Source organism: Oryzias latipes, chromosome 3 (assembly GCF_002234675.1).
Source record: "Oryzias latipes chromosome 3, ASM223467v1".
NCBI lineage: Eukaryota > Metazoa > Chordata > Actinopteri > Beloniformes > Adrianichthyidae > Oryzias > Oryzias latipes.
This window is the reverse complement of record NC_019861.2, coordinates 12,131,251-12,146,680: the sequence shown is the minus strand read 5'-3', so window position 1 is coordinate 12,146,680 and position 15,430 is coordinate 12,131,251. Positions and strand designations below refer to the sequence as shown.

At 42.4% G+C, this 15,430-nt stretch overlaps 1 protein-coding gene across 6 annotated transcripts in view; it reads left to right on the top strand.

The window, feature by feature from the left end:
• Nucleotides 1-7,844, top strand: part of LOC101168352 (transducin-like enhancer protein 3-B) — a 31,041-nt gene extending 23,197 nt beyond the window's left edge. For all 6 annotated transcript variants that reach the window (XM_011488064.3, XM_004066881.4, XM_011488058.3 and 3 more), the window contains exons 12-21: nt 270-425; nt 1,217-1,352; nt 1,515-1,675; nt 1,907-1,983; nt 2,076-2,325; nt 2,988-3,235; nt 3,380-3,527; nt 3,629-3,779; nt 4,768-4,844; nt 6,418-7,844. In XM_011488064.3, the coding sequence (XP_011486366.1) occupies nt 270-425; nt 1,217-1,352; nt 1,515-1,675; nt 1,907-1,983; nt 2,076-2,325; nt 2,988-3,235; nt 3,380-3,527; nt 3,629-3,779; nt 4,768-4,844; nt 6,418-6,525 (1,512 nt within the window). In that variant the 3' untranslated portion in view covers nt 6,526-7,844. The remainder of the gene's footprint in view (nt 1-269; nt 426-1,216; nt 1,353-1,514; nt 1,676-1,906; nt 1,984-2,075; nt 2,326-2,987; nt 3,236-3,379; nt 3,528-3,628; nt 3,780-4,767; nt 4,845-6,417) is intronic.
• Nucleotides 7,845-15,430: the final 7,586 nt, after the last annotated feature.

Sequence of the window (15,430 nt, the reverse complement as noted above, 5' to 3'; positions counted from 1 at the left end):
GTGCTTTGAGTGTGTTTTTACTCTTTTGCCATTCATGTAGAATGCAAGACAAAGAACACAAAGAGAAAAGGGTGTGACAGGTGAATGGAAAAGTGTGTGTGTGTGTGCATGTGTGTGAGGGGAGGAGGGGGGTATGAGCATACAGCAGGATATTTATCTGTGTTTGCACATGAGGCCCTGGCTTGTTTGACCTACACATACATGCCAGTGGCTTTCCTCCAGTCTGTTTGCTCAGTCTTGCTCCCTGTCTGTCTTGCTTAACTCTGCAGGATCCAGCAACCCCTCGGGTGAGCCCCGCTCACTCGCCCCCAGAAAACGGCCTGGATAAGTCACGAGTGCTGAAGAAAGACGCTGCCCCCAACAGCCCCGCCTCTGTCGCCTCCTCTGGCAGCACACCGTCCTCCAAGGCTAAAGACCACGCCCATGTGAGCGACCGGGGGAGGGTTGATTCAGTGCAAGACTAGTGAGAGGATGCAATCAGGAGGTCACAGTATAGGGGCTGAAGCCTGAACAGAAAGACTAGAGGGCATTTCTCAAGTGCAGTGGGTGTCTGTGTGAAAGAAAAATACCCTGGTTTAGCATTTGGCTGCTACTCGGGGCTTAAGGGGGCAGGGGGTGGATGCACTCTTAGGAAATCAAACCCTGAGGCTCAGTCCTCTCAATCTTCTTTATGGCTTTCTCAATAAACGGTCATTTCTGCGTCCTCCTGCGGCTGTAAATAACTGCAGAGGGAGAACGGCTGTCTCTTTTCCTTCATCTCATCTGCTCTTCCTTCATCCCGCATCTCCTGTCAGCCCTAACTAACCAGGCTAAACCTGAGTTTTACATAAACACAGCGGATCAAGAGGATCCACATTCCTTCACCCAGAATGACACCAGCCTTCTTTCATTAGTGCATCATTGAGCTCGCTCAGTGAAAAGATCAAAACATCTATGAGTTTGAGGCGTCTCTTTTCTCACCGTTTCGTCTCTAAATCCACCACTGACAAGTCTGACTGCAAAGGTTTATGCCCCCACCCACCAACGCTCACTATTTCTGTAATGAAGCCTTGGCGTTGGAGGGAAATAACTAGAGTTTTGACTGAAGACGAGGTTTTGAACTCTGGTATTGACGTGGTTTGTTGGTGTCTGAGTACATTAGACAGAAGTGTAGATTACAAGTCAACATGCAACTTTGAGTAAGACCCCCTGAAGCTAAACGCAGCCTCTGTTGCAGAATGAGAAATCGTCCACACCGAGCCTGAAATCGAACACGCCTACACCGAGGAACGAGGTTCCCACACCAGGGACCAGCACCACTCCAGGACTGCGCCCCCTAACCATGGGAAAACCCCCTGGCATGGAAGCATTAAGTAAGACTCCTACCTTTCTTTGAAAACAAAGCATTAACACACTTTATGTTAATTTTTTTTATTTCCAACATTTGCTTTGAGAATTGTCATTTCTTATTAAAAAGATGTTTCTTATGCATTAAAAACACAACATGAACTTTTTTTGGTTGTTGTTGCTTTTAGCTGCCCCTGCATTGCGAACCCCTCTGTCTTACGCCAGTCCCTTTGCCATGATGGGTCCTCATGAGATGAACGGGTCCCTGACCAGCCCCGGAGTCTACCCGGGTCTCATTTCTCCTCAGATGAGCGCTGCTGCCGCCGCTGCATACGGACGCTCTCCAATTGTAACTACCCTAACATTTCTCCATGGCTCAGCTCGGTGCAAAGCATATTGTCATGTTTGGAAAACTCCTAGCCATCAGCGTTAGCATTAGCCTAAGTTCTATTCACAGGAAATTATATCTCCCAATTGTCCAGGGATTTGCCTGATTGGATACATGGATGGATGGATTTTACTACCTGATCTTTCATGAACAGTCAAACATTCTAAACAGTTCCCTTTTATTTTTCCCCAGGCGGGATTTGACCCCCATCCCCACATGAGAGCCCCCGGTCTGCCCGCAGGCCTCACCTCTATTTCTGGTGGAAAACCGTGAGTGTTTGCTTTTAAATGCATATTCAGGTCAGTTTTCTTCCCAGCTTTTCCGGGCACCTTGGCTCACACAGACCCTCTGTCATCCACAGAGCTTATTCCTTTCACGTCAGCGCGGATGGTCAGATGCAGCCCGTGCCCTTCCCCCCAGACGCCCTGATAGGGCCAGGCATCCCGCGCCACGCTCGCCAGATCAACACTCTGAGCCACGGGGAAGTAGTGTGTGCCGTCACCATCAGTAATCCCACCCGTCATGTCTACACCGGCGGCAAAGGTTGTGTCAAGATTTGGGACATCAGCCAACCAGGCAGCAAGAGTCCGGTGTCCCAGCTTGACTGCTTGGTAATCATTCTCCATTTGTTGTTGTTTTCAAGCCGCAAGAGAGGCTAACAGGATCTAGTGAGTTTAGATTTAGCATAATTCCAAAAGCGTGGAAGTGTTTTCTAGAGGGTCAAAAGCATCCAGACTCCCGTCGTTGTAGTAGAAGTTCCAGATGTGTGGATGTTTCAGGAAAGCGTCTCACTGCTGCGCTGTTTAATCTTTGGTGGGAAAGAATCCCGCTGAGTCACCAAGTTCAGATTGGCCAACTCGTCCGCCATTCCCCTCTTTATTTCTACTTCCCAACCATCTTCCATTTATCCCTTTGATAAATGCTGTTTGTCTTATGTGGCCGCTCCCATGTCAAAGGTGCGTCCAGAGAACAATTCCTTTTTATAAAGCCATCAGGGCGCCGTTTTCATTCGACCGGCAGCTTCCACAGTGCTGTCCATCCGTATTTTTCTGCAGTTCTTACATCTCTCATTCAGGCTGACAGTCATTAATGTGGAAAGTCAAAATAAAAGCTTCTCCTGTCAAAAAAAAGAAGGAAACTAATAAACACATATAGCCGAACTATCTTCATTCTAGCATTTATTTCTGAAGATGCTTCAATCCTTTTTTTTATGAAGTTGCTTTAAATAAAAAACACAAACAAAGTGAGGTTTTTTTTGCCTTTGCTGCTGCAGAATCGAGACAATTACATCCGCTCCTGCAAGCTGTTGCCTGATGGCCGCACCCTGATTGTCGGTGGCGAGGCCAGCACTCTGACCATCTGGGACCTGGCCTCGCAGACGCCACGCATAAAGGCCGAGCTCACGTCCTCTGCTCCTGCCTGCTACGCTCTGGCCATCAGCCCTGACGCCAAGGTCTGCTTCTCCTGCTGCTCTGATGGAAACATCGCCGTGTGGGACCTCCATAACCAGACACTTGTTAGGTCAGTGTTTCTTTTAAAGGAGGTATTTTTAACGATGTGGCCATTAATCAGGCCAAATGACCATTCTGATTTATTATTATTATTGTTTTTATTAATATATGTGTATTTGTTCGTTCCTGCCCCAATTGTGTTTTTCATATTTAGGCAGTTTCAGGGCCACACAGATGGAGCCAGCTGCATCGACATTTCTCATGACGGAACCAAGCTGTGGACCGGAGGGCTGGACAACACGGTCCGGTCCTGGGATCTGAGGGAGGGCCGGCAGCTCCAGCAACACGACTTTACCTCACAGGTAGAGCAAGGCTGCAGCTCTGAGATGCACAGGTCTCACATGAAAGCCAGGCGAATCTAGAAAGACGGGCATCCATTCAACCCGTCCCGTTCTTGTTGCAGATCTTCTCACTAGGCTACTGTCCCACTGGGGAGTGGCTGGCCGTGGGCATGGAGAGCAGCAATGTGGAGGTGCTTCACCACACCAAGCCTGACAAATATCAGCTGCATCTGCATGAAAGCTGCGTCCTCTCACTCAAGTTTGCGTACTGTGGTAAGGAACGGCACAGGGTTCTAATGCTGCTACCTCTGTTTCCAGAAGAATGATGCTGTCAGGTGGAACTACAGGACATCCCACAGTCAACAGAGATTTAAGAGAAAACATTTAAGACAATCTATTTAAAAATATAGTTTTTAGGGAAAGTTTTCAAGAACTAAAAAGCCTTTAAAGCAAGATAAATGACAATCCCACAATTAATGTAAGGCGCAGAATACCACAGTAAATAAAGTAAGATGTTTTTGACTCGCAAAGCTTTTAAGGCTCTTATTGACTGAACTGGTTTGATACCGTTGGCTTTTTTAAACAAAAACTCTTTACATATTATTTTAGGAATCATAACTTTTAACATTTTAAAGATTGACTTGCCACACAGGTTTATAAGGCGCACCGTCAATGAATTTGTACGTATGTCCTATTCAGGGCGCATTAAGCGAGACAGAAGAGTCAGAGATGAGTCAGTCGATTTATTAACTGCGTTCACAGTAAATCTAGATCTTGTCAATAACACGCTACACGTCCGACAAAACAGTCCGACACAGCTACACATGAACCGCGTTAGGTTATTTACAAACCATCCAACCTTCTTTACAACAGTAAAAAAAAATGAGGCTCTTCAGTGCGCCTTACAGTGTAGAAAATATGGTAAACTGATTTCAACGTGCCTGCATAGTGAAAGCTGGGAACAAAAGCAGGTCAGTGCGTCTGATGGAAGCTGGCTCGTTTGTATCATTGCTTCTCTTTTTGCAGCAATGCTCCGATTCAGATGTTTGCTTTAGTCGACGTTCATCTTTCCACTACTGAACGACTTCATTCAGATGACACTCTGCCTCAGGCCTGATGCTGTGACTAATTAAGCATGAGCAGAACAGTCAGCTGGATAATTAATCCGAGGGAACTCTTGATTTCCTCCATGGTTTATGGTTGTTGATCTAGTGGGTGTTTTATGAGCAGTAGACTGAGATGTGTGCTTTTGCTTCTGCAGGTAAATGGTTTGTGAGCACAGGGAAGGACAACCTGCTGAACGCTTGGAGGACTCCTTATGGCGCCAGCATATTTCAGGTAACTAACTAGAAAAACAGCTTTTTAAGTCCAAATATTGGGCTAAAACGGTCAGTGGTTTGGAGTTGGCTCAGGTGTAGTCCCATGACTGGCCGTACTGGAGTGGAAACAAGAATTATCATCAAACATTTTCTTCCTGTAAAATATCTTTGAATGCAGTTTTAAAAGAAGTGTTCACAGAAATCTTTTCAGACACACAAGAAAGCCTGTTTTCAAGCCAGTGTGCAGAAGTGATCAACATAAGTTCAACAGAATCTGTTATTCAGCTAAACACAAAGCATAAATAATAAAAACTTTCAGGGTGGAAAAAAACTCATGCTCATTTTGTGGAAATACTAATAATATAGTATAGAGCAACCCAAATTCCCACAAAGTTAAGAAAATTCAGAATATGATTCATTTTGATCCTCTCTGCTGTGACTGTCAATCACAGCAGAGAGGATCAAAGGTTGGCACTGGAGCCAACCTTTGACCACCAGGAGCAACCTGCAATGTAGGGTTCAGTGTCTTGCCCAAAGACACTTCGACACATGGGTGGGCAAGATGGGAATCAAATATGCGATATTCCAGTTAGCGGACGACCGCTCCCACCTCTACACCACACAGGTTAAAACCCTAAAATGCTGACAATCATGCAGTTTTTCTGTGAACTCCAGAGATGACGTGGACGATACCCATGTAACACGCCTTCTTTGACACACCGTAACTCCTCAACTGTTAATGTGATCAACAAGAATCGGCCGATCCAAACCTGTAGAAAAGAGGCTTTGCGCTGATATGCAGCACTTAACCATCGTAAAGTAAAGCTGCTTTTCTCCGTGACAGAATCAGCTGATTCACATCGTTTGCGTATTCACTGTAAAGTGTTGCATATCCGCACAAAGGCAGCTTTTCTTTGCTTCAGAGTTCGATAGAATTGCGTTGATGGCATAAACAGTTAAAGAACTTCAGTCTTTGAAAGAGCGCCAACAGTGGAGCTACAGCTCCTGTGTTAAACGCTTAAATATATTGTTTAAATGCTGTCTTTAAAGTACAGTGTAAACACATTTGATTTCATCACATTTATGTGATCAGTTAGACTGGGGTATAAATACCTTAAAGCGATTGAATTTGACATTAGAATACTCTGTATAATATGAGCAGGTAATTGTATCTGTTGAGACGGGACAGTTGGGTCATTTTATATGTGGTGGAAGGGGGGCTGAATACTTTGGAAGGGGGCCAATTGAGAACAGCAGAATTTAAAGCCATTACAAATAAAAGGATCACAAAACGTTTTTGAAATTGGTTTATTGTTGTCATTGTCATTAATATAAAAACGGCAGTTCTTTTAGCTGAGGTGCTTTCACTAATACTATTTTTAACATTGGTGTTTTGTAATTTTTGCTTTGCTTAAAGAAGCTTGTATTGATAATTTCTTAGTCTTTGTCAATAAGGATACTAATATTAACTTAAAGATTTTAGGGGCACCTCCCACCCCTAGACCCCCGTAGCTCCGCCCCTGGTGAATAGAGAAAAAAAGGGATTTTTTTAAATGGGCATGAATGTGAATCTTGAACTTTTTCTTCCACAGTCAAAGGAGTCATCCTCTGTCCTGAGCTGCGACATCTCAGCAGACGACAAATACATCGTAACAGGATCTGGGGACAAGAAGGCCACCGTCTACGAGGTCATCTACTAGCCCCACGAGGTCATCGCTCTGCTTTGGCACTTCTACTGAGGCGATTTTTACTTTTCTTACTGACCAAACCAGGAAGTCAATGGATTGAGAGAAACTGCTTAAATCATTTCTTGGTGGAATTTATGGGTGTCGCTGACCCGAAGAAGCTTTTACTGGAACAAAGTCAATTTTTTTCTATTCCCTTTCTTCTTGGGTTGCACTTTTTTTCAAAGTTCTTCAATGCCTTTTTTTTTTTTTTTGTCCTTCCTCTTTGAGATTATCTGGAGATTATCTGGTAAAGCAGAGCTTCATCGGAAAAGTTCATTCCTCAGACGTTCTTTGCAAAAATGTACATACGGGATTACAGAAAAGACATTTTATACATATTATATAAAATATATATATATATATATTTTCATGTCCTGGCTGTACTTGTGATGCTAGTTTTGGTCCACTCTCTTCCATGACCATGGTATTGTAGTGCAAGACCAAAACGTAGACTAGAACTGTCAACTCTTTTACCTAAACCATCTTCTTGAAGCACAATCTGCAGGCTGAGGAGCAGGAATCTTGTACATTTGAAGGCGGTTTGAAAATGGCCTTTTGTCACACTGCTCTTACCGGACTATGAAAATGTGGTTTAGCTTGTAACACGGAGCTCTCCGACTCTGGCGATGCCTCAGATGGACTGGAGCCCCGTGGAATCAAATAAAAACAGAGCGATTCAGAAAAAGAGATGGGTGTAAATTTACTTATTGAGTATACATATATATAAATATATATGAATCTTACAAGTTTACCAAGTTTTTTGGACTAGCTGTGCTTTCCCTCTCCCTGTTTGATTGACTGTGTTTGATTGTGGGAGATGGGAGGGGGTCAAAGCTTCGACGAAACGTTGGACCTCAGCCGCAGCAGCGGCAGAAGCATCGGTGACCGATCGCTGCTAACATGACGCAACACGGATGTGGCTCTTATTGATTTCTAGCTGGACTGCACGGGAAGCCCTGTGCCCTCCGTGTCTCGTCAACATTCCTGGAATATGTTTGGCCGTGACGCAGACGAAAGGGCACACTCACACATCCATGTGCTCTTTAGCAGAAATGCTCGTTGCCCGTGAACGCTGGTGAGGACAGAGGCCGGCACGTGCGCTCAAATGTAAACAGAACGATTCTGGATTGTACACTGTGCTCCTGATCCTGTCGGCATTTACCACACAGAGACGTAAAAAGAAAAAAGGGCAAAACGCACCTCTGAATCACACCAAAGTATGTAGCAAATGCTGTAAGCACTGAAAAATGTACAGTTGTTAATAAATCAATAAAACCTTTTTCTAGAATGGCCTACGTCCTTAAAGCTGATTTCACACATGAGGGAAACTATTGAATGTAATCAGGATTTCTGTCGAATGATCAATGTAATTACTTCCTGTTAACAATGAATATGGAAACTAAGGAAGGCTGTTGCTGCCAAAAATACCAACATTCCTTCTGGCCCACAGTAGTCACTGACTGCAAGGACCAAATTGTTTTCACAGTTGGAAAAATGTCTGCGCCTTTTGATAGGTATGAGGCAAAAATCGAATCCAAATTCTTTTTTTTTTTTTTTTTAAATACACTAACAAAGCTAACACATGTCAGGAATATAAAAAAAAGAGTTTAAAAATGATTATGGGATGGCCACAGGACCTACGGCTAGGCGGCCATTTTGTAGCACAGTTTGAGGTTTGGAAATATTCCTGTTTTTACACAATATAGGAAAAGGAAACTTGTTTGAGCGATCTTCGCGAAATTTCACACACGACACCTGTTCGAGTTTAGAACCACAACGGACGCTTCTTTGACCTTTGACCTCAAGATAAGGCCGCAATCTTGAATAGTTTTTCTTAAAAATTCTCCTTAAGTACCGGCTGCAAATTAAAACTCGTCCTAAGGTTTATCATCTCCTAACTTCTCGACCATCATTGGGCAGTTACTGGATAAAAAATGCTGGATTATAAAGTTGTAGAATTTGAACGGCGTGCGCATGGCGAGGTTGCAAATATTACGTTCATTGCTAGTTCGTAGTTTTATCGATGTAGCATTGGAAAAGACCATATCAGGAATCTGGGCGTAGGACTCAAATAAAACTGAATTGTTGATCCATTTATGAATTGTAAATTTTTCTTTTTCCTAAAATTGTATTAAAGAAGTACTTTGAGTTGATTTAAGGTGAAGATAAATCCAAATTGTAATGACCCCCCCCCCCCCCCCCCCCCAATGACGCAGGTCATAGCTTTCAATGAAAAATAGTTTTTGCATCATTTTCTAACCATCTTTGTGCCACTCCGTATATGTTTAATCACACTATAGCGCTGTGTCAGAGATATTTAGCTGTAGAATGTACAGCCACGCTGTTCTGGATAACTCAAGATATCCAGTTACCATACAATAATCAGAAATGCTTTCATGAGGGGTTATAAGTCACATTTACAGGGATTGTTTTGGAAAATTTCAAATGAATCTAATAAAAGTCAGCCTTGGGTTTATGCTTCTATACACTAGTCCAAAGGAGTCTTTTAAAAGAAGTTTGTCAAAGCTTAGAAAACTTTAGATCATATATCTTCCATCTTCTTACGGTAGTTTCATATTTAAACCAATGGGGTTTAGTATTTCAGTGAACTGATGGTTTAAAGCTGCAGCTCACATATTCAACAGTTTAACTCTGTAATTGGCATCTTACTAATGCTTTTCTTTAGTATTTAGGTTTTCCTGCAGACAAAATGTGAAAATGTGATGTAAAGCAGAAAGAGAAGAACTGGGGTTTGCATGTGGTGTCTTAAACGGCATTGGTCTAGTTTTGAGTTTTAGAGTGACCATGGGTCTACAGTGAGTCTTAAACCATTTGTTTGTACAAGTTTTGTTTAGAACAAAAAGCTTTAACCCCTAATGCTGGACAAAAACTTAACAAGAAACAAAGCAAATACCTGGAAATAATAATTTGATTCCTTTTGCTTTCATAGAAATGTGCGTAAGTGATTTGTTCATTGAGATTTGTTGCTCCTAACCTGCTTATGTTTTACAGTATTCTGTTTGATGATTTAGCATCACACATTTTGTTTCGGATTCAAACTTAGAACATTGTACTCCTACCTGGGTAGCACTCACCAAAATCGTGACATTTTCAAGTAGCTTAGATATGGATGAGTCAAATGCTGCAAATGTGTGGCTCTTCCTTCACTTAGTCTTTTTTCACCTGTTGAGTTTTCCTGATGTGCATGTGTGCTTCGGGCTTCTGCGTTCAAAACTCTCCACTTATGGGCTCTACATACAAAACGTGGCTATTGAACACGCGTTGAAAGTCAAACCAGTTGAACTTTGACCAATCAGGGACTCCGTTTTAGTAGTGGCGCATGGATGGCGTCACTGGTAAATCATGGAGGTGCCGGCTGCTTGATAATTGATCATGAAGGAAAAATTAATAATTGCGTTTTGTGCCTGGGAGGTAAGAAATGTCACCAAGTCTTTCACATGTTTGAATAGCGCAATGAAGAAAAAAAGCCTGATTCACACAATTTTATAAGATTTGCACCACTTTGAGATTTCCCATTGAGCCTGTTCCAGTTGTAGGTACATGCACTAGTTATCGGGTAGCGACAGTCCAGTGTGAACACCATATGCTAAAAGCACGTTCAAGAACCGGCGTTCGGCGCATTCTTGAACGTGCAACACATGCCCAGTGGGAACGTAGCTTCAGAGTTTGAAGAAAAGTGCAACGGGTATAAAGAAAAAAATGACATCTTCAATCTAAAATGTAGATTTTTTTAAAAACATTTTCATTTGGCTCTGTTTGACGTTCCAATGATGTTGAATTTTTGAATATTTTTGCTTTTGGACTCTATCTTTATTGGATAAAAAGAAATTCATTTGAGTTATAAAGCAGCAAACAAAGACCGGACTCTCTGAAGGCTTTGCTCCAACATCCTGCTGTCTCCAATAACGCTAGCTTATGGGTTTGATTGATCAGAAAGAGCTGGTTTTACCCCCAAATCCTGAACCATTCTGCATCGTGAGCGCTGGTTCACTGTCAGGACTGTAGATGAAAGAGGTGTTTCCATCGTCTCGCAAGTCATTGGTGGTTATGTTATTTTTTTTAAATAGGAGCAGCTGATTCTTTGTCTTACTGGACACACACAGACATGAGTCAAAGCTGAAGCAGAGAGCCCAGAAGACACAGACGTGGTTGTTGTAATTTTCTGGCTTTGTTTCCAGAAGGAATGGTTTGTGGCTTTAGGCCTGCTGACAGGAGTCCTGGTGGGAGGGGTGAGACACAGCTCTGTATTGGTGTGGCCAGCCAAACCACACACACACGCACACACACACACACATATACACACTCGCATGGATAGAAAGTGACTATTCTGTTGCTTTTCTTGAATCACACAACCAGCAGAAACACGTTCAGTCGCACTCCCATTTCACACACGCCCACACGTCCCAGAAAAAGACACACCACCTCTCAGAGATGATTATAAAACATGACTTTCAGACAAAAAATACCATCCAGAACTTGACTACGAGGCCGGAAGTTTCCCCGAGATTCATTAGGAACTCATGATATTTTCTAGGTGTGTGAATCTTGTCATCTCGCATCTTTTCTCTCCCCTTTCCGCTTCTGCCTCTCTCCTCTATCATCCACCACCACAGGAGGTGAGTACATTCATTTTCACTTTTGTGGGGGTGCTAGCTGTAAGGCTGTGATTTCTAACTGTGTCTGTGAGAGGGGGGTGGATCTGTGGTTAGGATGCAATATGTGGTGATTTCATCTGAGCGTGTGGGCTTCAGGCTCGGTGCATATGGCTGTGCTATTCAATAACCTTTCTGAGCCCGAGGACGAGCTGATCTGTTGACTGGAAATGTTTAAATCTGAAAAGTTTAAAACGCCTCTGAAGCTTTTTTTCCTATGAATAGTACGGCCAAGTGACTCCAGGAAGATGTGAAACAGTACACCATTTAATGAGTTATTATTAAATAAACAGGAAATTACATCAAAGTAAAAATTGTGTGTCTTAATTACATTTTTTTTGTCACATAAAGTATACAACAGCTTCTATAAGCTTTAAGCTTTCTAAAGTTTGGTACCAAATGCCAGAAATGTAGTGAAACTTTAAGGCTATTTCAATTATAAAAATCAATCTCACTTCCGGGTTCTGGGTTCTTGCACCACTCATCAATTAAGCTTTCACTCTAAACCAGTAGCTGAATTCCTTTTTTCTCTCAGCCAATCACAATCATGTTTCTGCTTTTAAATTCATGGACGTCTGTCTCTCTACATTCTAGACGGTTTTGCCGGCCCTCCTTTTCCCCGTTCTCCAGTTGGACTATGATTATTATGTCATTTACTGGCCTCAACCACCATCAGCGTCTAGACTGTGGGGTTTATGCATCTACGGTCCAAGCTTATCCCACCAGGATAAAGACATCATCCGCCAAAAGACTATAGACTATTTTGTGCACATTATTATATCACAAATAAATTCACATTCCGGAGATCTCTCCTTATTGAATTATTTTTTGTCCTGTGACAGATTTCTTTGTAAAGACTTGAAATTGCACATATTCACTGAAATTATGCTTCAAATATTCTCCCTTAACCCCCTACTTTTCTAAGTAAAAAGGTACATTTAATAGAAAACATGCAAAAACTGCTACAGTTGTGCAGATTGTCTATTTGTTTGACTACTGTTGATTTCGTTTGATAAAAGGCACAACTCAGCATATTAGCGTGAGTGTGTATCAGTTTTGCACTAAAGAAGCGATAAAGAATGACATTAATTTCTAGCTTTAGCACCAGATCCCACGTACTCCTTGCTTAATGTAACACTTCTGAAACATGTAAAACAAAAACACCCTTTACCCTCAATCATGAATTACGGCTAAATTGTTTTTGCAGAGGCCTAGTATATATCTGTGGCTTGTTAGTTCTGCTGGAATCTATCTGAGGTCTAGAATGACTGAAGGTGGACACTCTTTTTCTCCCGTGTTTGTGGTTTTTGGCTGTACTTGGGCTGCTGCCAGACTTGCAGAGGTAAGGTGTGTTATCAGTGTAAGACATTAAGCAAAAACACTCAAGCACAAATTGTACAATATATGAAATAACCAAGTGTTGTGAGAATTTCATTTCATGTTAGCCCTACAAGTCACAAGTACCTTTAGACGTACATGTAATCCTTGAGATTTACTGCAAGTGGGTCAAGGGGTGTTACTATAATTCTGTCGCAAATCTTCAATTGAAGAATGAAAGACTTGTAGCAGCACAGTGTGCCGATGATGCCAAACCACACAGTTAACAAGATGTTGGGCATGAATCTAAACCCTTCAGCACATCAGGTGGTGATGTCGAAGAACCAGCAGCTCTCGTCTGCAGAAAACCTACAACTGCAGATAGAACAGCATGTCATTAGCGTGGGATAAGACAGGGTACGTGCTAAGGTATCACAGAGCGCATTGTGTAAATAAAACATGTTATCAGCATATTGCAGGGGCAAAGAGAGATGAAATGACTGATTATCAAATGCAGGAAGTATGATGTGGGGGCATGCAAACTTCTGTGATACCACCATCTGACTGCAACAATGGCCCTTTTTGAAGCCTGGAAAGAGAATAGTTTAGTTTTCTGTGACAACAAATGGTGCAAAAACATTTTTTTTCCAAAACAGTGACAGTAAGCTGGATGGTTTCTGGACTGTTTTTGGTACACTCTTCCAGAAAAGAGAGTGAAAATACAGTTTTTCATTGTTCTTGTTCTTCACCCTTTGAAGAGCTCCAAGTGGGTTTCTTCTGCCCAAAGTCATGATAGTTACTCTGCATTGGCTTTGCCAATGAAGCAGCCAGACTTTATCATCCACCTTATTTCTTCCAGGGAATATGAAAACTCTTCCTAATGTAATCAGGTTGCTTGATCTTTGAGACGTTTTACAGATCTTAATGGACATCAAGATTTTTTTTTTTTTGCATGTTTGCATTCTGTTGCACCACACCAAAAAAAGAAAAAAAGAAAAAAGCACTTTTGGTCCATTCTTCTAAAAACGGAGTTCCAGTAAAGGCTTCTTGTCACTCTGCAAGGCTCTGCCTGTAAAGCAACTACTTTTTGTTCTCCTGACGGCTGAAAGCTTCTCTGAAGGAGAGCAGATGCAGGTCGCTGTTCCTCTTTCCTCTCATTCTCTCCTCACTCCAATGCAGCAGGAGGCCAAGGTTTTACTCCCTTTTAGCTGACAGCCCTCTGATTTCACCTCTTTTATAGCACCGTGAGATGAAATGGAGAGCAAAATGATGAGCCTTTTCTCTCTTTTCTCTCCAAGGCATCACTTTTATCTTTTCATCATCCACCACCTCTCCTCTCATATGCCATCTTTTTGAACAGTTACAGCCTCCACCGTATTCTCCCCTGCCACTTTAAATCTGTGCTTCTGTGATGGCAGCTCCAGTGAGCACACGGAATGGTCTGAACTGACAGGCCTGAGGAGAAACTCAGAGTAAGAGCACAACAGGTAAAAAACAAGAGGCTCCCTCCACCTCAGTCGCTGGATAACCAAGTGCTTGTGGAGAGCACAGGGAGATTAAAGGGAGGGCGTGTAGAGGCTGAAAGCACCGGTGCTTCAGTTGGCAGAGGTCATCTGGGTCCCTTTGAAAGCAGTCAGACCTCGCTCCATCTGACCTGTTCTTCAGATGAGAAGCTTTCATCAGTCTCTGCAGGACACAAGAGCCCACTTGGGAGCAGCGTCTTAAATTGGAGGAAGCTTTTGTGTGTGTGTGTGTGTGTGTGTAGTGTGTGCGTGCTAAAATGTAATGTAAAATACAATGCTTTCACTGTTATACAGGCCTTTCCCTTGATCTCTGAACACACACACACACACACACACTATAAAAGCAAGAGTTAAAGTCAATTTTTAAAATCTTTGTGGAGGAAGGAGTGGAAAGTCTTAAAGATTTTGGAGCCAAAACAAACCCAGGGAAGAAGCTGTGCTGCAGGAAGCCAACAATATGATATTTCTGACTTGAGCCAACACGGAGTGGTGATGGTTTGCACTGCTGGCTAACAAACAGAAGAGTCTTGGGATGAATCTCTGCATGTTCTGACTCCAGTCCAAACAACATTGCATCCAACAAAATGACATAGGAGCAAGATAACCTTGCAGCAAAATGATGGTTGACAATTAAAAAAAAGGCCGATTTGCTCTCTTCATCTTCCAGATGTGCCAGTGTCACCCTAATGCTACAATCACACCGGGCATGTGATGCCCCACTGAATGTGGGTTCAAGATACAGTGTTCACACTGAAATGTTGCTACCTGATACTAGCGTATGCACCTACAGTTGGAAGAGGTTTAGTGTGAAATGTCAAAGGAGAGCATGTCTTGCTCCAGGCTTTTTCTTTCAAAGCTCTACTCCAAACTTGGTGTCATAAAATTCCAGCTGGGCACAAACAGGAATTTTTTTGTCATCATTAAATTTCAAGTGGTTGTTTTGAAAAGGACGCTATCCATATATCACTACTAAATCCAAATCCCTGATTGATCAAAGTTCAACTGGTTTTACTTTTGACGCGTTCAAAATCAGCCTTCAATTTTCTACCCAGACCCCAAAAATGGACAAAAAACTTGCGTAGTGATGAATGAAAGCTAGAGTTTTCAATGCGAAAGCCTGAAACACGCATTTACGTGAGTTTTTGAGCCCGCTGCGAATGTAGCATGACAGCGTTGCTCCAATAAACAGCTGTTTTTTAATTAGCACAGGTTCAATTCAATTCAATTTATTTAGCCCAATATTACAAGGGTAGTCGTCTCAATGGGCTTCACACCGGTAATTGTATAAGAACATGAGATCAGTCAAAAAATTCAAACAGCTGATTGCTAAACTAAACAGACCAGGCCAAACAGGGCATCCCTGCT